The sequence below is a fragment of the Petaurus breviceps genome, unplaced genomic scaffold (genome assembly GCF_028583685.1).
Source record: "Petaurus breviceps papuanus isolate PSGF00001 unplaced genomic scaffold, PetGlider_PUasm1.0 90701, whole genome shotgun sequence".
NCBI lineage: Eukaryota > Metazoa > Chordata > Mammalia > Diprotodontia > Petauridae > Petaurus > Petaurus breviceps.
The window spans coordinates 9,570,511-9,595,825 of record NW_027187316.1 but is presented as its reverse complement, the minus strand read 5'-3'; the positions used below and the strand labels follow the sequence as shown (position 1 = coordinate 9,595,825).

General features: G+C 33.8%; 1 protein-coding gene across 4 annotated transcripts in view; it reads left to right on the top strand.

Annotated features, from left to right (window-relative positions):
- Positions 1-25,315, top strand: part of UBR2 (ubiquitin protein ligase E3 component n-recognin 2) — a 158,271-nt gene that overhangs the window by 5,760 nt on the left and 127,196 nt on the right. For all 4 annotated transcript variants that reach the window (XM_069065948.1, XM_069065947.1, XM_069065949.1 and 1 more), the window contains exon 2: positions 10,116-10,375. In XM_069065948.1, coding sequence (XP_068922049.1) covers positions 10,116-10,375 — 260 coding nt within the window. The remainder of the gene's footprint in view (positions 1-10,115; positions 10,376-25,315) is intronic.

The window sequence follows — 25,315 nt, the reverse complement described above, 5'->3', positions numbered from 1 at the left end:
TTTTTTTTTTAATCTACTCACAGTAGGGTTGGCATAGATAAACTCTAAGGGCCCTTCCAATTCTAAATCAACAACCTTATGATCCTGTGACTACAATCCTAATTCAAGCCTTCATTACTTTTCACTTAGACTAATGTAGTAGCCATTTTATTGGGTTTCTCTATGTCCTGTCTCTTGGTTTCTCCAATCTATTTTTCACATTATTGTCAGTATCATCTTCCTAAAGCATGAGTCTGGCCATGGTACTCCCCTGCTCAAAAACCCTTAGTGGTTTCCTCTTGTTTCTAAGATAAAAAAGAAATCCAAATAAACTCAAAATACAAAATAATCAGGCATTGAAGACCTTCCATATTCTAGTACCAACCTACCTTTCAAGCCTTATTTTAACATGGTTCTCCTCCCTAAATTCTAGATTTCAATCATATTGGAGTAATCACTCTTTCATGGCATTTCCTGCCTCCATGCATTCATACAGACTCACCTCCCTTCACATACCCCTCCCCCTCGCCCCCGCCCCAGGATGTTTGCCTTTTTCATCTGTGCCTATTGGAATCCTATTTTTCACCTCAAGGTTTAGCTGGCTCAGGTGCTACCTCCTTTGTGAAGCCTTACCTGAGCCTCCTAGTCATCAGGTTGTTGTTCTTGGGTTTTTTTTTTTTTTAATTTCATTAAATTTTCCAGAACACATTTTTTTTTTTTGGTCACCCTTATTCTCTACTTTCTATCTTGTATACATGTTTCTGTGTGTATATTGTTATTCTATTAGAATATTAGTTCCTTGAGTGCAGGAATTGTTTCATTTTTATCTACAAAATCACCAGTGCCCAGCACAATTCCATGTTCTGGGTGAGTATTTAATAAATGTTTGTTGTATTGAATTGTAGGGGAACATGTCAGGGATTGCCCGACATTGTTGTGGCCTTCAGGAACTAGGGGTCCCTGAATGTGCTGGATAGTAATGAAGTGGCATTCTTTTCATGGTATTCTCCAAATCTGACAGACTGATTTTCCCCTCAAATTAGGATGAATTAATGAGATTTTATTAATAATAGCTTTCATGTTGGTGCTATTATAGGGCTTAGTAGGGTTTGAAATTAAATTTCAGTTAAATAGTTGCATTTGAAGAAAGTCAAGCAAGTAACTTGTTATAAAGGAGTAGCTTTCCTTTAACATCTTATTTTAGCTGGTGACTGGTTGGAATCACATTATCATTGGAAATTGTAGCTAATGAATACTTGTCTCATCTTCTCATTTCTTATCCTTAGTCTGTAACTATATCAAATGACTGGAAACATACTGCTTTTCCTAAGGTGTACTTAACACTATATGACTAGGGATGATCTTCTGCCTATCAGAGATCCCATCTGTCACTTCAAGCTCAGGATTGCAGGCTGGATGTTGCAACCAGTCCTGCAGGGAAACCCAGAGAAGCTAGTGTCCTGGGACACAAGCCCAAAGGACTTTGGACTGGAACTTGACTGTATTTCTGACTCTGGATTTTCTTTACCATGTTATAGAAGGCTTCTCATGCCAGAAGTTCATTTCACCCCTGGATTTCTCATACTGGAAGTACACTCTGCCCATGTGTTCTTCCTCTGATTATCTATTTCCTCCCAGAATATTGACTTTAAGGAATGAACCCAGGCCATAATATATATGTATATATAATATAATGTTTATATTAAATATATTTAATAACAATAACTAGCTAGCTTTTGTATAGTGCTTTAAAGTTTGCAGAGCTCTTTAAATATGTTACTCATTTGATTCCCACAGCAGCCCTTTAAGGTTGGTGTTGTTATTCCCATTTTACAGATGAGGAAACTGAGACATATAGAGGTTAAGTGACTTGTTCAAGGTCACACAACTAGTTGTGTCAGAGGTGGGATTCAAATTCAGGTCCTCTTGACTCCAAGTCCTGCACTTTTTACTGTATACTGCTCTATCTAGCTGTCTCTAAATGTTTTCATTCTTCTCCAGAGTCCTCTACTGACTACCATGCTGTCTCCTGGATCTTTCCATCTCTCCCCGGCCACTTACTTTTCAGCTTCCATTTATGTGTTGTCTTTCCCAATTAGAACACAAGCTCCTTGAGAGGTGGGACTACCTCTGCTTGTATTTGTAGCCTCAGTATTTAGAACAGTTCCTGGCACATAGTAAGCACTTAATAATGCTTCTTGGCTTGACTTGTCACTGCTTTCTGTTGATTAATATAGCTTCTAAATTTTGATTTCTAAGATTACTATATGATGCTGCATATTTATATAGTTACAAAAATGTCCTTTTCTTTCTACTCCTCAATTTTCAATTTCTAGGGTTTTTTTTTTCTTGACAGAATTGTTTTCACAGCAGGTATTGTTGTCCCAGACCTATTTGTATGTCCACGTTTCTTGCACTAGTAAGTTTGAGTATAATGCCACAATTAAGTATTTCCAGTTTCTAGTTGTTGCTTTTAATTAAGGATATGCCTTAGTGAAAAGTAAACTTCTATATTTGGAATTAATTTTTAGAATTCCTTTGAATGTAATTATTTCTAGTTGATTTTACAGGTGATTTTATAATCCATTCATAGAAAAATTTGATGTACATTCCTATAGCAGAAGCAGTTGTGGTCTTAGAATTAGCAACTTTTGTTCAAGTCTTGTCTTGACACTTATTAATTGTGAATTGTAGACAAGTTAGTCGCTTAACGTCTAGACCTTTGTTTCTTGTCTGTAGAAGGGGGCTAATACTAACACCACCTGCCTTACAGGGCTGTTATGAAGAAAGCAGTAGGGTACAGTGGAGAAAAGGCCAAATTTGGAATCCAAGTACACAGTGATCCTGGCTCTTTGACCTTGAGCAAGTCATTTTTCCTCTATGGGCCTCAGTTTTCTCATCCCTAAAATGAAAGGATTGGACTAGAAGACTGATAAAGTCCCTTTTGGCTACAAATCTATAATTCTGTGAAAGCTGTTGTAAAATTTAAAAATACAATATGGATGGAAATTTTTCTCATATTGTAAGAGGAATGCAAAAGTTTCTTCCCTTAGCATTTGTAATCAATGTTTTCATTTGTATACTCCTTTTATATCATAAGAGAACACATTTCCTAATATAAATTTATATTGAGCTGTTTTCTCATAAAAGCTTCATTAAATAAATGCAGATGGTTATTGTTTTAAGAATTGCTTGCAAGCACTTTTTGCCCTTTCTAAACAGTACAAAATAGTGTGTGAAGGAAACTGATAATTACTAGGGTAAATGTATAACAATATTTTTTTCACCTTTATTTGTTAGATTGGAACAAAATAGGTACTTACCAGCAAGTAAGATAGGCAGCTGCCTTGAGCATTGAGGGAGAGGGATACATCAGGGAACATCTACAAAAATTTTACTTGTTCATTTACTTAAAGGATAATCTTTTTTTTTTTTTAAAGCAATTGGGGTTACGTAACTTGCTCAAGGTTACATGACCAGTTATTTTGTGTGGGTGTTAAGTATCTGAGGCCGGAACCAATCCCGGGTCTCCCGACTCAGGGGCCGGCACTCTTACTCACTGTGCCACCTAGCTGCCGCAAGGATAATCTTTATTGGCATGGGTGTTCCATGCATTGATACAGCATGAGACCCCTTTATAACTCAGTAGAGGATCTTTGAGAGTTGCTATGGTCAGAATTCATGACTTTGCCATAAACTAGTCATGAGTGTTTCTGAACTTAGCTTGCTTGGTCCTTGGAAAACAGACAAACCCAGCCAATAGCTAAAACCTTCCCAGTTTAATAGGGCCTACCAGAGCTGGTATTTCTGCTCATGTGGATACCTTCAAGAACCAGGGTCATTATTTCCATGCCATGAGAAGTATCAGAGTAAGCTTTTAGTGGTGGTTAAAAATACTTTTCTATGTTTTACTGTGAAATTTAGTTTTAATTTTATAATATATCCAATTTTGTGTATTTCTTAAAGGCCTAAATCTTGCAGGAAATGGTAATGCAAAGAAAGTGCAATTTTCAACCTTACATAGTAGTGAATACCTGCATGTTCCTAGTGCTTTGTGTTGAGGATAGATTACATGTATCCTGGTAGTCTGATGAGAAAAAGAGAGACCTTTAAGGGTCTTACTATACTACTTTCAGCTCTACTACTTTCCATCCCAGGGACTAGACTGTACCAATTAGAAAAAGAAATCCAGGCTTATAAGTATGAAGTGATGATAACTTCAGTAATAAGAATTATTTTTGTTTAGATTTACTTTCCTTATCACTTCCAATATAAATGTAAAACTAATTCATGGTTTCAATTTTTAAATTTTTTAATACATGTTAAGAGGAGTCTTCCAATTGAGCTCTGTTATATGGTATGTCATGTTGGTAGGTAAGTGACTCTTGAGTTCTTGAAAGTGATACCAATGGAGCAACAAGTTCTGGCAAGTCCTACCAAGCTGGAAAAGATTCAGGAACAGAACTCTGAGAGGTGGAGGACAAGCCTACCTCACTTCAAAGAGATTTGGGTATAGCCTAAAACTTGACTACTAGAAGTTGTTTGTTGTTGGGTTTGTTTTTTTTTTTTTGCTACAGCAACTAAGGACTGCCCATTAGGATCTTTCATCTTTCAGTTGAAAGTATGCTCACATAGATGAAATCAGAGATTCAAAGTAAATGTTAAAGAAAGTTGAGGGAAACAGTGGCAGCTAATAAGAACTAATTTTAAGAAATGTGAATTTCTTTTGTTTAGAAATTCATGGCCCTTTATTCTCTGAAGGAACTTTTTCTACCTTTTTTTAAATCACTCTATTTCTCTTTTGTCATTTCTAGTAACTAATATGAAGGACAGAATTCATACACATTTATTGCTTTACATAATCCACATTTGTTTCTGACAAGTTACTTGTAAATGAAAATACCTTTTAAATAGTAGGAGAGTTGAGATTTCCAGTAGTGATTCCTTTGATGATGTAAATAGTTATATCTAATTTGTTTTAGAATTTCTGATTTTTGTACATTATTGTGTTTAAAATGGGAGTATGCTGGGAGTATACCTGTTAAGACAGACCCAGGAACTACATGAACATAATTATAAAACACTTATTATACACATAAGGTGAGATTTTAATAATTGGAGAAATATTAATTGTTTATGGGTGGGCAGAGCCAAAATAATAAAAATGACAATTTTACTAAAGTTAATTTACTTATTCAGTGCCATCCCAATTAAATGACCAAAATATTATTTTATTGAGCTAGAAAAAATAATAAAATTCTTTTGGAAGAACACAAGGTCAAGAATATCAAAGAAATTAAGGGGGGGAAACTAAAGGATAGAGATTTAGCAGTACCAGATCTTAAACTATATTATAAGCCAGTGATTATCAAAACTATCTGGTTCTGGCTAAGAAATAGAAAGGTGGATCAGTGGAACAGTAGACATAGAGTACATAGTAGTCAATGATTACAGTAACCTTGTGTTGATAAATGTAAAGATTTAAGCTTTTGGGATAAGAATATGCTACTTGGTTAAAAAAAATTGTTGGGAAAACTGGAAAAGAGTCTGGTAGAAATTGGGTATAGATCAATATATTACACCATTTACCAAGATAAAATAGAAATAAGGAGAATTTATGAACTAAAAGAGAGCATTTGAGGTGTGAAATAGTTTTGATTACCTTAAATTAAAAAGGGTTTGCACAAATAAAACCAATGTAGCTAAGATTAAAAAGAAAGCAGAAAACTGGTGGTGGAGGGGGAATTTTATAGATATTTTCTCAAATGAAGGTCTCATATCTCAAATATATAGAGAACTCTGTTAAATTTATAAGAATATGAGTCATTCCTCAATTGATAAATGGCAAAAGTATATGAACAGGCAGTTTCTCAATGAAGAAATCAAAACTAGTTGTAAGAAAAAATGTTCTGAGTCATTATTGATTAGAGAAATGCAAATTAAAACAACTTTGAGGAACCATCTCACACCTATCAGATTGTCTAAAGTGATAGAAGGGGAAGGTAACAAATGTTGGAGGATGTGTAAAAAAAAATCAGGACATTAGTACACTATTAGAATTGTGAACTGATCCAGCCATTTGGGAGAGCAATCTTATGCCCAAAGAGTTATAAAACTGTGTATATCCTTTGACCCAGCAATACCACTATTGGATTTGTTTTCCAAGGTGATCAGGTAAAAAGAAAAAGACCTTATATATTCTAAAATGTTTATAGCAGCTCCCTTTATGGTGACAAAGAACTGGAATCTGAGGGGATGCCCATCAGTTGGAGAATGGCTGAACAAATTCTGATACATGATTGTGATGGAATATTACTATGCTCTAAGAAATGATGAGCTGGTTGATTTTAGAAAATATGGAAAGACTTGCATGAAATAATGAAAAGTGAAATGAGCAGAACCAAGAGAAATGTTTTATATAGTGAATAGCATTATTGTTCAAAGAACAATTGTGAATAATCAAGTTATTTTGAGTACCCAGATCAAGTATAAAGGACCTTTGAAGGAAGAGGCTATCCACCTCCAAAGAAAGAACTAATAAATAGAAGTACACATAGTATGGTTTTGCATATATTTATAAAAGTGTCAAATGATATCCCTGTCTAATGCGTGGTGGCAAGGAAGAGAGGGAGAAGTTTGGAACTTAAAGTGTAACCAAAAAAATTTATTTTTTAAAAAACGAGAGCATATTGTGCTATAAGAAATGTTGAGCAGGATGCTCTCAGAAAAAACTAGAAAGACTTACAGTGATCTGATGCAAAGTGAAATGTACTATGTACAAGTAATAGCAATATTATAAGATGATCAGCTGGGAATGACTTAGCTGTTTTCAGCAATACAATGACCCAAGACAGCTCTGAAAGACTTATGATGACAAATGCTATACATCCCCAGAGAAAGGACTGGTGGTGTCTGAATACAGATTGAAGCATGTTTTATTTGCTTTCTTGATTTTTCTTGTTTTTTGTTTATTTGGGGGGGGGGTTGTCTGTGTTTTCTTTCACAACATGACTATTAAGGAAATGTTTTGCATGACTACACATTATGACATATATCGAATTGCTTGCCTTCTCATTGAATGGGGTTGGGGAGGGAGGCAGAGAATTTGGAACTCAGAATTTTTAAAACAACTGTTAAAAATTGTTTTTACATGTAAATGGGGAAAAACAAAATACTAAACAAATTTTTTTAAAAAATTAAAGATAGGAGTACATCTTTAATGAAAACAAGGGACTTATCTTACTTAGTTCAGCCACTTTTAAAAATCTTAGTATTCTAGTGAAATGTTACATAATTAAAACTGGATATTGAGAATGGTTTATGCTATGTAAGTTTGTAGCCTTGATTTGTATTATGTAATTTGTATTTCATCAACTGAAACATTTATTTAGCCTGAATTGTTATTTGATTTAGAATTTATTTCAATGATCCAAAACTAAGTTTGACCCTTCCTGGTTGATAGCACCAGTAAGCTACATGAGTACTTTTAGATCATCACTTATCTCCCTGGAATTAAAATAACTGGAAAAAGGACTTCTTTTTACAAGATTTGAGACCATAAAATGAAGGAAAAACAAGAAGTCATTCATTTCTATTTTTCATATAAATCATGTAAGTGTTGCTCCAAAGAAGAAATCAAGAGGAGATTTGACAACTTTTTAGAATTGTATAAATATTTTTTCAATCTTAACCTTTGATGATTCTTATTTTTTTCTGTGCATGTTATGCTTTGCCAATGGTGTGTTGAAAGCACCTGATTGTTTTCTTTTTTAGAAGAGCTTATGATCAACTTTTATTTGCTGTGAAACCTGAAGTTTGTTCTTGAACAAACTAATTCTAGTTTATTAGTTCTAATAAAAATAATTACCTAATAGAGCACATGTTTTGTTTGTTTGTTGGGTGGTGACTATTAACATGACTTGACGCTGTTGGCTACTCTATTTATTTGTTCCTATTTTCATCTCTGAACTTAAGGTATAGATAGATTTTTTTTACTTAGGTCCAGTTACCCCAGAGGATAGACTGGATCCTTGAGGTTCCTATAGAAACACTACAGGTTGAAAGGGTATCTCTTGTACAAAACAAGCATAACAAAATTAGTGGTGTTTGGGAAAGATTTTCATTTAGGAGATAAAAGCATCAAGTTAACTTGTCTTCATGATTAACTCCCTTGAGTTTAAGTTGCATTCCATTTTTATGATATGTAACAAGAGAGGCAACCTACATAGTGGAGGGATCAGCATCAAACTGGATCTAAGTCCTACAATATACTGGCTATGTAATCCTCAAGTTAGTTGACCCTCTCAGTATCCTAGCACCTTTAAAAGAAATTTATTATTTTTTTAATTAAAAAACATTTATTTTTTCTCCCTTCTACCTCTTCCCATATCACTTAAAAAAAATGAACAATAAAAAAAAAATCCCAAACTCTTATAACATGCGTAGGTGAGCAAAACAAATTCTCACATTGGTCATGTCCAAGAATGTATATTTCATGCTGCATCTTGAGTCAATCACCACATTGTCAGAAGGTGTGTGGCATGTTTCATCACTGGTCCTCTGGGGTCATGATAAGCCATTTCATTGGTAACAAACCCAAGCAACTTTCTAAGAATACAAGTTGTTGAACAGTTATAGAATAGTTACTTCCTTGAAGGGAGCTCTTATCCATCCTGATGATATAGGTCCTGATCCATCAAAAAACCAAAAACTTCCTAAGAATTTGTAAATTCTTAGAGTTCTTGAGTTTCACTTAAAATGTGAAATTGACTGGGAAGAAAAAATATTTTTTTAGATCTTTGGAATTGAGAACTTTCACTTAGAAATATTCCTAAAGCCAATAATTTCTTGTTTGATTTTGATTATATAGCTCAGAACGAGGAACTATTTACTAATTTTAGCCTCTTATTTGAAATCTTCAGTGTTTGCAAGTGATAAAATATTTTGTAGAAATACCCATTTATCCTCAGTTGTACAAATTTCTGGAGAAATGGAAGAAGAAATATAGCTCTATAGTCTATATGTAATATTAGCATTGACCTTGGACAGAAATTTTAATAGTATCACAATGGAGTGTAGGGGGGTGGCAAGTGGGAGTGATATCAAGCTATTAACAGTTTAGTTTTTAAAACTAGATATTCTACTTTTCATATGTTTAGAGATAGTCTCAGAAGTAAATACTGCTGTGTTTGTGCCAGGTAAACATTACTGTAGTGTCATATAACCAATGGACAGTTTTGATATCAAACTAACTCATTTTGAAATGTTTCAGAATTGTTTTCTGTGCATAAATACTAGCCAGTTATGAATTGTTAGTTGTGTTAACACAATTTTAGTACCAGAGAGAACAAATTAGCAGCCTTTTTTCATGTCTGAAATGCCAAGATTGATTTGGTTTCCATCCAACATACAACATGAAGGTGGGAGAAAGTCAAGTTCCTTGAGAATGTTGGAGATAAATGATAGAATTGGAGAGCTGTAGCATACAAAATGGAACTAAGGAAAAATAATAGACTAAATTACCTTTAGAGTGATGTGTTACAAATTTAAAGAGTACTTTCCTCAAAACAGTCCTATGGGTTAGGTATTTCAGGTATTATTATTCTCGTTATAAAGATGAGGAAATTGATTCTCAGAGCAGTGAAGGGACTGGGCTAGAATCACAAGCTGATTCTTATTCCATCTCTGGTGTCACTTTACCAGCAAATAGAAGGACATGAAAAATTGAAAGGAGCAACTAGTGACTTTAAGAACTGACTTTCCTTTGCAATTTAGTAAGTTTATTTTCACTTCATTAAAAATAAAACTGTTCCAAAAAATGTAAAAAAATAAACAAACCCTGTTCTACAGCAGAATTATCATTTAACAGTGGTTTTGTGGAGGATTTATAAGGAAAATAAAGACTGGAATTATCCAGAAGGGGATTTTAATCTGTTATCACTAAGGGAATGTCCACTCTGATCATAAAATCACGGATTTGTCAAAGCAAAGCAAAATTTTAAATGAAAATTTGAAATTTATCTTTAAAAAAGCCAATCAGCAGCACTTAATTTATATGAAAAGTAATTCATTAGTTTCTTTCTCTTTTTTTTTTACTAGTAATATATTCTGACTTGCCTCTTTTTTTTTTCTTAAAGAAATGGCTACAAGCAACTGACCTGACTAGAGAAGTATACCAGCATCTAGCCCACTATGTACCCAAAATATACTGTAGGGGTCCCAATCCTGCTCCACAGAGAGAAGATATGTTGGCACAACATGTTTTGTTGGGACCCATGGAATGGTATCTTTGTGGTGAAGATCCTGCATTTGGATTTCCAAAACTTGAACAAGTAAACAAACCTTCCCATCTTTGTGGCCGTGTTTTTAAAGTAGGAGAGCCTACATACTCTTGCAGGTAATACATCTTCCTCCTAAAATATTAACATATTTTTGCTTAAAAACTTTAATATATTTATTTCTACTTACCCATTTCTTATTTTAAGAAAATAATTGGAACATTCCTATTATGAGCACTTATTAAGTGCCTATTATGTGCATGTTGGGAATACAGAGACAAAAGAACAAATTCTCTACCCTTGTGGAATACACGTTATTATTTTTTTTGGCAGGGATGGAGGTGGGTATTCAACATTTACACAGATGATCTAGTACAAGAAAATTTGAAGAGAAAATGAGCAGTAGTAACTGAAGGGTAGCAGGAATGGCTTCAAGGAGGAGGCAGTAGCACCTGAACTTAGCAATTAGGGAAACTCAGGATTCAAAGAAGTAGTGGTTAAAAGGGAGTACATTCCTGTCCTGTGGGCCAGCTTGTGCAAAGGCATGGAGGTGGGAGATGGAATGTCTTGTTTGTAGAACAGCACGTAAGTCAGTTTGATTATAATGTAGAGTGCATGAAGGAGAATCGTAATATCAGCCTGGAACAGTAGTCTGGAGGCCATTTGTAAAGGGTTAAAATGCCAAGAAGCAATTTTTCCCTACTATAAGAAAAATAAAATATATTAAACAAATATGAAATGTGCACTTTTGAAGTGATGAGATTTACATTTTAATAATAGCTGTTTCTTTGGGTGTTTGATACTCCTACCTGTTAGACCAGGACTAAAAGCTTTGTTTAAAATGTTTACTCTGAGGGGCGGCTTGGTGGCGCAGTGAACAGAGCACTGACCCTGGAGTCAGGAGGACCTGAGTTCAAATCCAACCTCAGACACTTGACACACTTACTAGCCCTGTGACTTTGGGCAAGTCACTTAACCCCAATTGCCCTCCAAAAAAAAACAACAAAGAAAATTATAGGCAGCTAGGTGGCTCAGCGAGTAAAGCGCCAGCCCCGGAATTAGGAGGACCCGAGTTCTGTTCTGGCCTCAGACACTTAACACTCACACAAAAAAACTAGCCGTGTAACCTTGGGCAAGTTACTTAACCCTAATTGCCCTCCAAAAAAGGCAAAAAGACTAAAATAAAATAAAATGTTTACTCTGTTTCTGTTCAGTTTGGTGGCCTGCTGGCTTATTTATTACTATTCCTTGGGTAATTCATGACTGCTGCCATTAAACTGTGCTTTTGAGTATAGAAAAGAATTTCTTTTGCTTTATCTGATTAAACTTTGTGCATAGCAAGTACTCAAGTTTTTTTTGCTATTGCCTACTGTCTTTTTAAAAATAATTTTTCATTATAAACTTCAATCTTAATAATTGTGAACAAAAAACTATGGAACAAAAAACAGACTAAAACCTTAAGCTCAAAAATATTTACATTTTGATAAAAATATAAACTTCAACAAAATACTAACAGTAATAATTTATTTCTCTTTAATCTCTTTTCCATCTTTTTTTTTTTCTTTTTGGAAGGGGAGGAAGGCAGGGCAATCGGGGTTAAGTGACTCTCCCTCAGGTCCTCCTGATTCCAGAGCCAGTGCTCTGTTTACTGAGCCACGTAGCTGCCCCTCCATCTGTGTTTTTAAAAAAATTTTGTTGCTGTTATATTTGTGTAGTCCTCATTGTGTTTGTTCCGTTCTACTTTTTTTGCTTTGGATTATTTCATGTATCGTAACATTTCTGTGTGTTCTTTGTATTTGTCATTTTTATTGTGCAATAATATCAGAATAGCAATTTATTCAGTTATTTCCCAACTAGTGGACCATATGGATTTGGATTTATTTTTTCTCTTTAGGCAGCTGTAAATATTTTTGTATGAATCCTTAGGATGTCCCAAAAGGTAGGGTCATTGAGGATTATTTTGTGACTCTCACCATATGTTGCCAGATTTTTCTCCAAAAAGATTACACCAATTTATACAACTCACCAATTGAGTAATAATATAATTGTTTCTCTTTAACTCTGCCAGGATTGAATTTATCATCTTAAGTTGTTTTGATTTACATAATGTAGTACCTTAGAGTTTTTGTTTTGTTTTGCTTTACATCTTTCATTGTAACAGAAAGAGTGAATAATCTTTCAAGTTATTTTTAATAGCTTGTGTTTACTACTGTGAACACAAACGTTTATACATTGGGAAATTGGTTTGATGGTTGTTAATTTGTATTAGGTACATTTTATGCAGAGATTCCCCCCATCTGTTCTTTTTATTTTGAATATGATGCTTTTGTCATGTTTAAAGTACTACTTTTAGTTTCTCAGATCCATCTCTTTCATGTCTAATAATTTCTTCTATTTGTTAGAAATACTGTTCTAAAACTGGAAAATTTAATATTCTTTTTTTCTTATTTATGTTTTGGCTTTTTATATTTCTCTACTGATTCAACTGGAATTTATTACAGTATGTGTTATGAAGTATGAATCTAAAGTTGTTTTTTGAAAAACTGCTATGCAGTTTTCTCAGCAATTTTATTAAATCCTTATTCAATGATTCTTTTCCCCAGGGTTTTGTAATTTTATGTTTATCTAGCACTGACTTCTGTATACATTTGGTTCCTTTTCTGTGTTCTTTATTATGTTCCATTAATATATTTTCCTCTTATTTATCCATGATTTTGTCATTTTGACTATTAACTGTTTTACAATGTATTTTGAAATATAGCAGAGTAAATTACCCTATATAAATGTTTTCCTCCAGAATTCCTTTTGATATTCTAGTCTGTTTTTCTTCTATAAAATAAGTTTTATTGATGTCTTATGTTTATACACCACAGTCTATTTCCTAATGTACCCTCTCCCTTACCTTCTACCATCTTTCTAACAAAGAAAAACAGTTAATTAAAACCGACACAGTATCCATAACTGATAGTTTATGTAATATCTTTCACCTCTCTCCTGAGAGGGTTGAGGGATTATTATCTGTTCTCTGAGATAAGATTAATTATTACAGTTATTCAGAGTTTGGCTTCTTTTTAGCCTTTGTTTATATTATAATTATCTTAGGATCATAAATTTGATCTGTAAGGTACTTTGGAGGTCATCTAGTTCAACCTCCTTATTTTGTAAATGGGGCGATTGAACCCAGAGAAGTCAATTGACTTCCCAAAGTCATAAACATAGTAGCAGAGGTAGGACTTGAATCAGGGTCTTCTGTCTCCAAATCTTTCCACTGAAAGGCAGTTCCCCCCATCCTTAAGGAGCTTAACCTTCTGCTTAGAGACAATGAAGTATGAACATAGATAAAAATAGTATAAGGAAAACTGATAAGGAAGAGAACTGTAACAGCTTAGGAGTGTCTAGAAAGGCTTCATAGAAGAAGTTTCATATTTGAACATTGAAGACGTAGTTTCCAAAAGATGGAAAAGGAGTGCACTCTAATTATAATAAATTACTTAATCAATGGTAATAATGGTAATTTGACAAAGGAGCATTGAATTCTCAATATGACTAGTAGGATAGTTTGGCTGGAGCATAAAGTTCTTAAAAGGTAGTACTATGAAACCAACCATTCCATGTCATGCTAACTCTTGGTTTCAATTGTATATATTTTTAATTTAATTAGGAAAAGATAGTCTTTTTCTATAGTTTTTTGTTTTTTTTAAAAAAACAAATGAAGGATATGTTTTATCAAAAGCCTGTTCTGTTACATCTATCACTGTAATCATATAATTAGAACTTTTATCATATTCATTATTTTTCTCATGTTGAACTATTCATACATTTCTGGTACATATTATCTTAGTTGTACTAAATTTTTTAAATATGTGACTGGATTCTTCCTGCTAGCATTTAGTTCAATATTTTTGTATCTTTATTCATTAATGATACTGGTCTACAATTTTTTTATAGCTTTGTGTTAAGTTTGAAGGTTAAAACCATAATTAGCAACACAGAAAGAACTAGAACACCTGTTGACATTATGTTTAAAGACAGTCTCTGTAATCTAGGAATTATTTGTTCTTTGAAGGTTGGAGAAATTCACGTGTCAAGTCTTGGTTCTGATATCATTTATTTTTCAGGGTAATTCTTTAAAGGTCTGATTTCTTCTTTTAAGATCGTTCTCTTTGGGTTATCTATTTACTGTTTTTTTCAATGCGGCATTTTATATTTTTAAGATAAATCACTTAAGTTAAAATTTTTATTAACAAAAATTTCTGAGAATTATTGTAATTCTTTTCACTGTTGTTTCTAATTTTGAGCTTTTTGTAATCCTTTTATAAAATAGACTTTTCTAGCTATACATCAATTTCATTGGACTTCAAAATTTTTTTTTATTTTTGCTTTTTGGAGGGGGGACAAAAGGGCAATTGGTGTTAAGTGACTTGCCCAACGTCACACAGCTAGTAAGTGGTAAGTGTCTGAGGCCGGATTTGAACTCAGGTCCTCCTGACTCCAGGACCGGTGCTCTATTCACTGTGCCATCTAGCTGCCCCCTCATTGGACTTTTTAAAAAGTCAGCTTTTTGTTTTATCAGTTCATTTTTTTTGTTTGCCATTTTATTAATCTTTATTCTGATGTTGATAATCTCCCTTTTTCTTTCGGGGGGGGGTGGGGTGGGGATATTACTTTGTTCATGTTCTAATTTTCTTAAATGCAGACTTCCATTTGTTTTCTCTTTACCTTACTATTGTCATTCAGCTCTTAGAATTTACTGTGCTACTTAAGTTGCATTTCATAAAAACGTTTTTAGGTTAAATTCAACAAGTTCTGCTATATATAGGATAGTATGCTTCTCATTGGAGATATACAAAGTTGAAAAAAACAGTAGTCCCTGTCCTGAAAGAATTCATAGTCTATTGGAGGGGTGGAATATCTCTGGTGCATTGTATATTTCCAGGTTTTTCTCATATGCACTCTCAGATGTAGCCAAACTGGACTTCTTTCTTCTCCCCTAGCACCTTTAGTGTTCTCCTCCATGCCTTTCCTTGTACTGTTCTGTATATCTGGCCTTTCGATATGTACTATTTGTTGTTTTGATTGAAGTAACCTTTTGACATTTTTATAATTAGTTCCTTTAATATAGGCATAGTCTAATAAATCACTTTTAAATGTCCTTGTGGATTTGTATATCATTTCTGTTTGATTCTATGCTTATTGAATTATGGCCCATAAATGTAATATTTTAAATTTCTGCCCTCTTTAAATTTGCCTAGGACTTTTCCATGACTAAGAATAGAATCGGTTTTGTGAATGTTTCATGTGTAACCCAAAAGTGTATGTTTTCTACTTTAACTTCAAATTATTCAATGATTTGTTAAAGTCTATAACATTATACATAATTTTAAAAGCAAGTTCTAATAGAAGGGTAGTAGAATATGCTGCAGTAGTTTTCTATTTATTTCTTGTAAAAATTTGGACTTCTTTATAAATGTAACAGCTATATTTAATACATATATATTCAGAATGATAGACTTATTTTCTTTATTAAATTTTATTTTTATTGATGCTTTTTGTTTTTATCACATTAATTTCTAAATATATCCCTTCTTCCTTCCCCTATGAAGCTATCCATTGTAACAAAATTTAAAAAGAAAAAGAAAATAAAGCAGTTCATCAAACCAACAAAGACATCAGACAAATATAACAGTATATACAGTATTCCACACTCATTGTCTTCCACTTCTACAGTGAAAAGAGGGAGGTGTATTTTCTCAACTTTTACCTAGTGCCAAGCTTGGTCATTATAATTTTAAAATACTCAGTTTCTTTTTTGGTGTTGTTATTGTGCACATTGTTTTTCTGGTTCTCTTTTATTCTGCATAAGTTCATACAAGTCTTCCCATCTTTTTCTGAATTCTTCACATTCGTTTCTTAAGGTACAGTAATATTCCATTTTATTCACATATGATAATTTTTTTTTTGCCATTCCCCAGTCAATGGGAGCCTACTTTGTTTCTACTTCTTTACTAATTCCCCACATCAAGTGCTGCTTTGAATATTTTGATATATTTGGGCCTTTTCTTTCTTTGACCTCTCTTAACAGTGAGGTCCTTGAATTAATGAGAATATGCATTTCTTTCAGTTGGTTAGAAAAAACAAACCATAATTCCAAATTACTTTCCAGAATGGTTGAACCAATTCATAGCTCCAGCAACAGTGTAATAGCATGCATGTCTTCTCATAGATCTCCAGTATTGACTATTTCCATCTTTTATCATTTTTGCCAATTTTATGCTCATTTTTAGTGGTGCCTTTAAGCATGACATACTTTTCCTTACTTATCTCTTAGTGCTTTCTGTTTTGAATTCAACATCATCAGCTATCATCAGTGCAACTCTAGATTTGTTTTGTTGTTGTTGTTGTTTTTTACCTAGATGTAGCATAATACATTTTTTTGTGGCACTTTCAATTTGAAATCTTCATAGGAGTTAGTAAGGTTTAGAGATAGTATAGGCCTTTGAAATTATCTAGTCAGACTCTTATAGTTCAGGAAACTCTCTCTTTTCAGAAATTGAATACTTTCTGTGGTGAAGTATTATTGAATTCTATTTTAAAATACATTCTATAGTTCTTTTATTAGGGGAGTTATATCCAGCTAGTTATATTCAGCTGGTAAATTTTATGTATTCTATTTTTGTTGGTACTCATTTTATCAAGAGGAAATAGCAACTGTCTTATTTTACTTTGCTGTTTCTAAATCAAAATTAATTCAGTGTGGTGTATGATGTATAGAGAACTGGCCTTGGAGTCAGAAAGACCTGAATCAAATCTTATTTCTGACACATATTAGTTGTTTGACCTTGGCCAAGTCCCTTAATCTCTCATTGCCCTAAGCCACATTTCAAGACCACAAGGCTTTGGTGGCCCAGGGAGTTTCTTCACCAGGACCCCTCCCTACTGACAAAGTCATGGGTTCAGATCAAAAAAGAAGTTAAATTTAGCAAAAGAATATTAAAAATAATTCCTATATTTTATGCTATTAACCTTGTTAATAAACCTTTAGAGATACAGGATACCTTAGGGGGTCATCTAGTCTAACCCTTTCCTTTTGGAGATGATTAGACTCATCTGTAAAAGAAGTAGCTAGAGTCCCAGAGAGGTGAAATGACTTGCTCATTGTCAAAGGAGTGGTAAGTAACAGAGCTGGGATTCTAATCCACATCTTTTCCAAATCAAGTGCTCTCTTCACTACACCATGTTCCCATTGCCCCTCTCTCTAAAACTCAGCCCCATCCCATTTATCAAACATAGGCGCTTACCATTGAAACTATCTCTGCACACACCCTACCACCACCAAAGATTTTTTTGAAATTTGTTTTTCTTCTCCATGAGTTCTTTAAAGTCTTAGTGATTTTTAAATGTTTATCTTTATTTAAAAAAAAAAAAAACATAAGATTTGCTGGAAAACTGATTCTTTGAGGGCCATGTTTTAAAATTTTTATTTGTGGCATGTTCCTCCTACTTTATTCTTGCTTTTTATAGAAAAATCATGTGAGATCTTTTTATGATAAGTAATCTCTTTCTTCCTTCTGACAGCTTGAAAGATTTTTTTCTTTGTCATTGTAGTTTTGAAGTTTGACGGTGATGTGCCCTGGGTGAGTTGAATTTTGAGTTTCTCCTTGGGTTCTGTGAATTCTTTCTATTTTCAGAATGTCACTTGTTTAAATAATTCTGGGAAAGTTTTTGGGATGATTTCTTGAAATAGAATGATCAGATTTTTTTTCCCTTTGTTATTTATGTGACCACAAATAATTCTGAGACTTCCTTTTTTAATTCTGTTCTTTAAGATCTTCACTTGCATCAGACCTTCCTCATCTTTCTAGTTAAATTATTTCGAGGGCTTGTTTTTCTGTTTCAGTAGCATTTTATGCCATTTTGTCTTCTACTGTATTACTTCTGCTTTTGTTTGCCTTCATTGAATAGTTGTCAAATTCTCTGTATTATTCTCCCTTGTACTGAGTTACATCATTATTACTTACTCAGATCTTTTAGCAACATCAATTATTTTATTTCTCCTCATGAATTTGTTGCTGATTTTAATCCTTCTTTGAATGTCTTATCTGCTTAATTGTATACTTCAGGATTTCTTCCATTATTTCTAATGCTGCTACTCTTTTAATATTAACAATTTAACTTTTTACTTCCATTGACATATATAGGTATTAAATTATGAATAAGGGCATAATAAAAAAATAGGAAAAAGGAGCATGCAAGCTGAAACAGATAAAAATATGAATGATTATACATATGTCTATAACTTCCATTACTTGTTAATCATTAACTTCATCTCTAAAAGATGTTCATATTGACTTTAATATCATAATACCCATATTATTATTATTTTCCAGATCCTTTTTGACCTTTACTCCATGTATAGCAATAATTTGTTGCTGTTATTGTACTTTTTCATTACATGTGGTAATCAAAGTGTATGTTTCTTTTTTGGTTCTGCTTCATTTTTGATGCTACATCTGATTTTATTTTAGTATAATTCCCTCTGGTTCTTTTCCTGATGGTTATTTTGCTCCATAATGACTTTTTATTTTTTCTAAGTTCTCTGGCATTGTATTTTTTGTGGGTTTATTTTTTGTGTGAGATTGTCTAGCAACTTTTTTCAACATTTCTCTTATATTTTAGCAGGATCCTGAGAAACCAGGTTACTGTGAAATCTCCCACTTTCATTTTTTTTAAATGAAGTGAATTTCTCTTCTTCCATAAACATTCAGCCCAGTGGACTTGTATGGGAGTGGTGGTGGATAGACTATGTTCTAGGATGTTGCTGCTGATGATTCTGTGCAAAAAACTGTAGAGGTTCCCCATTTCACATTTTGAAATATTGCGTCTGCCCACAAGATGCATTTATTTGTTAAAGAAATTAAACTTAATTATCCTCTGATTTAGTCAGAGGGCTATGCATATGTATTAAATTGCTGGTCTATTTTGTTTTAAAATTTATTTTAGTTTAATTTTTCAGTTAGACTGGCTGATCTTTTGTTAACACAAAGCAATTTGGACCTTTATTGAGAGCTTTTCTCAAGTCTTCTGCAAGTACAGTATAGACTCCTATTTAAAATTGGAAATTACTTTAGAGTAAACCCTTCATTTTACAGATGAAAAAACCCAGGTTCAGAGGGTTAAATGACATTATGAAATACCATACAAAGAAATAGCAGAACTGGTATTTAAATTAGATCTAGAACTTTATTAAAGCAAAATATCTCCAGATTATGCAGAGATCTTGCTGTTCCTGGAGCTAGCCAATAGGGAGAGTCTCCGGTACTTTCTTGCCATTGAATATTATGTACATTTCATGAAATGATACATATCAAAGCAAGAGAGCTTCAGGAAATCCAGGAGCATTTCTGTTTATAGGAATAGGAAATAAAAGGAAGCTGATGGCTCATAGATTATGAACCAGAGAGGACCTTAGAGATCATTTAGTCCAAACTTCTTCATTTATAGTTGAGGGAACAGGCTCAGAGAAATGAATTATCTATGGTTATATAATTAGTGGCAAAGTCAGAATCACAACCCAATTTTCCCTGCTCTTTCTATTCATTACCTTATGTGTTCAGCGTGCATAATAGTATATTGTTAAGTAGGAGCCAGAGGGAATCAGAATGCAGAATCTCAGAGTTGGAAGGAACTTTAGAGGCACTTTGCCCCTGAAAAAGAATATGTTCCACCACCTACTGGACAAATGGTCATGCAACCTTGGTTTATATATCTCTATTGAGGGAGAACCCATTTTTCACCCAAGGTAACTTGTTCAACTTTTGGATAGCTCTAATATAGTTTTATAGGAAGTTTTTCCTATGGTGGGAGCCTTCAGAAATTTGAACACAGCTGTCATATCTCTCCTTTCCCCAAAGCTTCTCTTTTCCAGACTAAATATTCATATTTTGTTTGGTAGATTCTCATATTTCATGACCTCAAGACCTTTTACCATCCTAGTCACCCTACTCTGGAAGCTTTCCAGCTTATCAGTGTCCTTAAAAATGTGGCTCTCTAAACTAAACATAGTACTCCAAATATGATCTGACTAGGGTGGAGTCCAGCAGGACTTTAGCTTGCCTATTCCTGGATTCTCTGCCTTTTTTAATATAGACTGAGATTCCATGAACTTTTTTGTCTATCATAATACATTTGACTCATTGAACTTAGGGTTCAATAAAACCCCAAAATCTTTTTTATATAAACTACCGTATGTGGCCACATTTTTCTAATAGTGAACTTGTGAAGTGAATCTTGAACTCAAGTGTGAGACTACATTTATACTCATTAAATTTAATCCTATAAGATTTTGTCCAACATTTTAGCCTCTAGAAGCACTGATGGATTCCTCATCCAATATGTTGTTAATCTGTTCTAACTTTGTGTCATCCACAGATTTCAGTATACATTTAACTAAGCCAGTGGTATCAAACTGAAATAGAAAGAGTCGCCATTAATACATAGATAAGGATATTTGTGGGCCACATATTGATTTAGTTTCAAAATGTAATGCTCTCTTTGTTTTATTGCATTTGCATTTATTTTGTGGGAGTGTTATGGGCCCATGGGATACATATTTGACATCTCCGATCTAAGTCATTGATCAAAATGTTAAATAGGGTAAGGCCAGGCACAGATCCCTGGGGCATTCCACTGGAGACCTCCTTCCAAGTTGGTATCACCCTAGTAATGAATGCTCTTTGAGTCCAGCCATTCAACTAGTTTTTAATTCATCTAACTACTATCATTTAGCCTGTAATCCTCCATAGTGTAAGTCATTTACCTGCAACAGGGTCTTAAAGTGGTTGAATGTTAAAACTACCTATTTACATAGTGTTTTAAGGTTTTTGGAATAATTTTGTGTAACAATCCTGCAAGGTAGGTAGTACGGATCTTCTCCTCATCTTACTAACTGAAATAAGTTGTTAGAGGTTGTGTAACTTTTCCACAAGCTATTAAATACCCAAGGTGAGATTTGGGTCCAAGTTTCTTGACACTGGGTCCATTACTATTTTGTCATATTGTTTATGTATGTGTATAAAAGCCTCTTTTTCACTCTTAGACTGGTTTCCTAAAATTGATATTTTGGTACTTTTATCAACCTAGGCATAATCTGATAATAGTTATCAAATGCATTGACAGTAGGTTTGTTTGCTTTTTTTAAGTATGATTTCCCATGTTTTGAATGGCTATGAACAAGTGGATCATGTCTTGGGTATGGGGTAGATTCTAGTTTGAGAATTTAGGGCAGCCGATATTTCCTGTGGAGGTAGGTGAAGAGATCCTGGCTTCTGGGGAAGGTGGTGAAATGAATTGTAAGGAACTGAGGAAGTTATCTAGTATAATAAGTGTTTCATGAGAAATGCTGCATTTCTGACTAGTTATCATTCAGCCTCTGTATGAAGACCTCTAGTGAGTGGGAACACATTATTTTGTCTGAACAATAATTATGTTCTAATTTTAGGATCATAGATTTAGAGTTGGAAGGGACTTTAGAGCTCATGTAGTTTCAAAACCTTTGTTTTATAGATGACTCTAAGGCCCCAAAAGGTTAAGGGACTTGCTTAATAATCACATAAGTAGTAAGTAATAGAGCTGGAATTTTTTTAACCGAGGTATTCTGTCTCTAAATTAAACATACTTTTTCATACTTTGTCCCTGGTTCTGCCCTTTAGAGCCAAGCAGAGCAACTATCATTCCTCTTCCACCTAAGAGACCTTCACATTTTTGAAAACAGCTATCATCTTCTCCCTTAGGCTTCACCTTTCCATGTTAAACATCCCTAGTAACTTTAATCAGTCATCATATTGCGCAGTTTTTAATCTCCTCACTAAACTGATCACTCTATTCTGGATCTACTCCAATTTGTTCACTTCTTTCTAAAATGTAGCCCCCCAGAACTGAACAGAGTTCTCATTGAGCACACAAGTTGTTATTCAGTGTTTCTGCCTTTCTTATCAACTCCCTATTCCATTCTCCAGAAATTTTTTTAAAATTGTCTTCTATCCTCCAGCTGTGTCCCTTTTCTCCAAAGATAACTTAGTAGATTGTGAGATCCTTAGCATGCTGACTAGCACATAATAGACACTTAATAAATAGTTGGGTTTTTTTTTTCATTTTACTTGTAGAATTCCCTTACTTCTCTTATTTATCTCCATGAACTTCAGTCCTCACAACTACTTATAAAGATCAGCTGTTCTGTTCTTCCCTCAGATCACAGGAAGAAAGTAACATACTTACTCCTTGCTAAGTGCTAATGCCTTTGAATCCTTTAATTTCTCCTCCGTGACTTTGCTTTAGCAAATACCTCCCCTTTCTCTCATGCATCTTCCATTTCTCCCTTTCTGCTGACTTCTTTCTGTCTTCCAAATGTTCTCAGGTCTTTCCAATAATTTTTTTAATCCTTTTCTGGATCCTATCTTTTCATTCAGCTATAATCTCTCTCCTTCCTTTTATTGCCAAAAGTTTTGAAAAAGGAGTCAATACTTAATGTCTGTACTTGTGTATTTTCTCTTCTTACCCTTAACCAGTCAGAGTTCTGTTTCCCTCTATTGTAAGGAAACTGTTCTTTCAGAAGTCACCTGTATTTCTGCTCTCATTCTGCTTGACGTCTTTGCAGCATTTGGTGCTATGGACCACCCCTTACATTTTCACCATTCTTTCTTCCTTTGGCTTCAGAGATACTGCGCTTCCTGTTTGTTTCTCTACTTCTCTAAGTCTTCTTTCTCTGTATCCTTTTCTAGCTCTTCATCTTTTAAATCCTTTGAAGTAGGTAAGTACTGATAAGTAACACTGATCTCCAGTGTTCAACCCTTAACTCTCTTCTCTCATATTCTTTCTTGAAGCAATCTCATTTGCCCTCATGACTTCAACTATCGCCTCTCTATAAATTATTCCCAAATCCCTATCTCTAGCCCTGACCTCTCTTTTCAGCTTTTCCAATTTCTAACCACATGTGAACGTATTATTCTCTCCTCAAACTGCCTGAACTTTCTCCCTAAATCCTTTCCTTGTCATTTACCTGGCATTTCATATTTCAAACTTTGGTTTTTGTCTTTGACTCTTTTTCCTTCCCTTCCTTCCTTAACTATTCATTTTTAAAGTCCTGCTGATTTTATCATTTCAACTTCTTATTGTTTTATGAGGTAATAAATCATTATCTTCTACTATCTTTCTCTGTAAGATTTCTAAAATGGATTTACATTTCAAACTGTGATTGTAGTTGGTTGACATATCTCTTAGCTTGGCAAGAAGATCAAATGTTTGCTGGCTGAAGTGATTTCTAAACCTTTTTTGGTAGCCTCATCATGACAATTAATTTCTAGCAGTTAAACTTTATTAAAAAGTTATAATCTAGATTAATGTCCCTTTCCTTCATTATGCATTTGGTGGGAACCAGTAGAGGCTTATTGACTTGAATGTAATTAAATTATTCTCTTTTCACTTGGGTTTCAGAACTACTTTATTTTTATAATCTAAAGAATGTTCTCATTGGTAGAGAAAACAAAAGGAAAAATAAGAGTTAAGCATTTCTGCCTTCTCTCCGTGGCATATTATTATTTGATTCTTGCCTTTCCTTGATCTTTATCTTGCCCCCAGTATAGCTTTAAAAATTTTTTGGTCAGAATTAGCATTTATCACAAATACTATATTAGTCTGACTTTTAGTCTTACTGACTTTATTTTTACCCAGCCATGTTGCATTTTTGTATTTATCCTCATCTTTGTTTCCTTGTGTTTTAAATTTTTTAGTTAGTTAATGAACTCAGTAGATACTTGCTCTTTAGTCAGCTTCCCCTTTTCTTCCTCATCAAAGTCATCTATGTTTGTGATATTAGAATATAATTTTTGAGGGCCTCCTATTCTTCATTATCTGTTTTCCTCTAGGGCTCATGGTATATACTACTTGTCCATTCCCTAAACTGTTTGCTATGTGCCTTTCCATAGTGCATGGTAAGTGTTGAACCTGTTGTTTTCTTTTTGTTGTTTGTTTCATCCATTTAAAATTTTGTTTTTTACTTTAAAAACTTGACAAAAAAAGAGCATTTACATACACAACAAAAACATAAAAAGAGTACTCTCTGCAAAATTGTGAATGTCCATTCTAATTGCTTGCTTTATAAAAAAAAATACATAATGAATTCTGTTATTTTCAAAACTATCCCAGTTTTTGCTTCTTTCTGTACTTTCTTTTCTGGGCATTTTTTAATTTTTAATTTTTTTGGTTTTTGGAGCGGGGAAGGCAGGACAATTGGAGTTAAGTGATGCCCAAGGTCACACAGCTAGTAAGTGTGTCAAGTGTCTGAGGCTAGATTTGAACTCAGATTCTCCTGACTCCAGGGCTGGTGCGTTGTACCATCTGCCCCTTCTGCATTTTTTTTTAATGTTTCATTGATGCTCTTTTTTTTTTTGGCATCTCTGTTGCTAACCCTCTTGATATCCTCCCAACTTCTCTCCCAGTTAAAAGAAAGAAAGCAAAATAAATAAAACTCTTAAATAGCAAATAAGCATTATTCATTTCATAGTTTGTTCAGTCATCCCTTAATGGTCTAAGAGGTGATCTGAGCTATTAAATTCTAGTTTATCCCCTTTATCTTTTTTCCTAGTTGACTCTTTAGAATCAAGAAGCTTTGTTTTACTTGTAGATGTTCCCTCCTTTGTGTCCTTTCTTCTTTATAATCCCTTCATCCTCCACATTCCCATTTCTTTCCTTGTTGAATTTGATGTATTTCTACTCCAAGTTCTTCATGTGTTTGTTCATTTCCTATTCATCTTAGGTGAGAGTGAGGTTCCACTTCCCCCCCACACTTATTCCTTCATGTTTGTATAACCTTATACACACTATGATAGAGTAAATTCTACCCCCTTCTTCCTTCTTTTTACACTAGTAGTATAGTCATATTCCTTTTACCCTCCCTTCTTTTGGCCTTCTTCAAAACCTCAGAGCAGCACTATTTCATCCTCATGACGTCTATTTTTCTTTATTAATTCCCTCAATGCCCTTTGAAGACATTAAGTTTCTGAAGG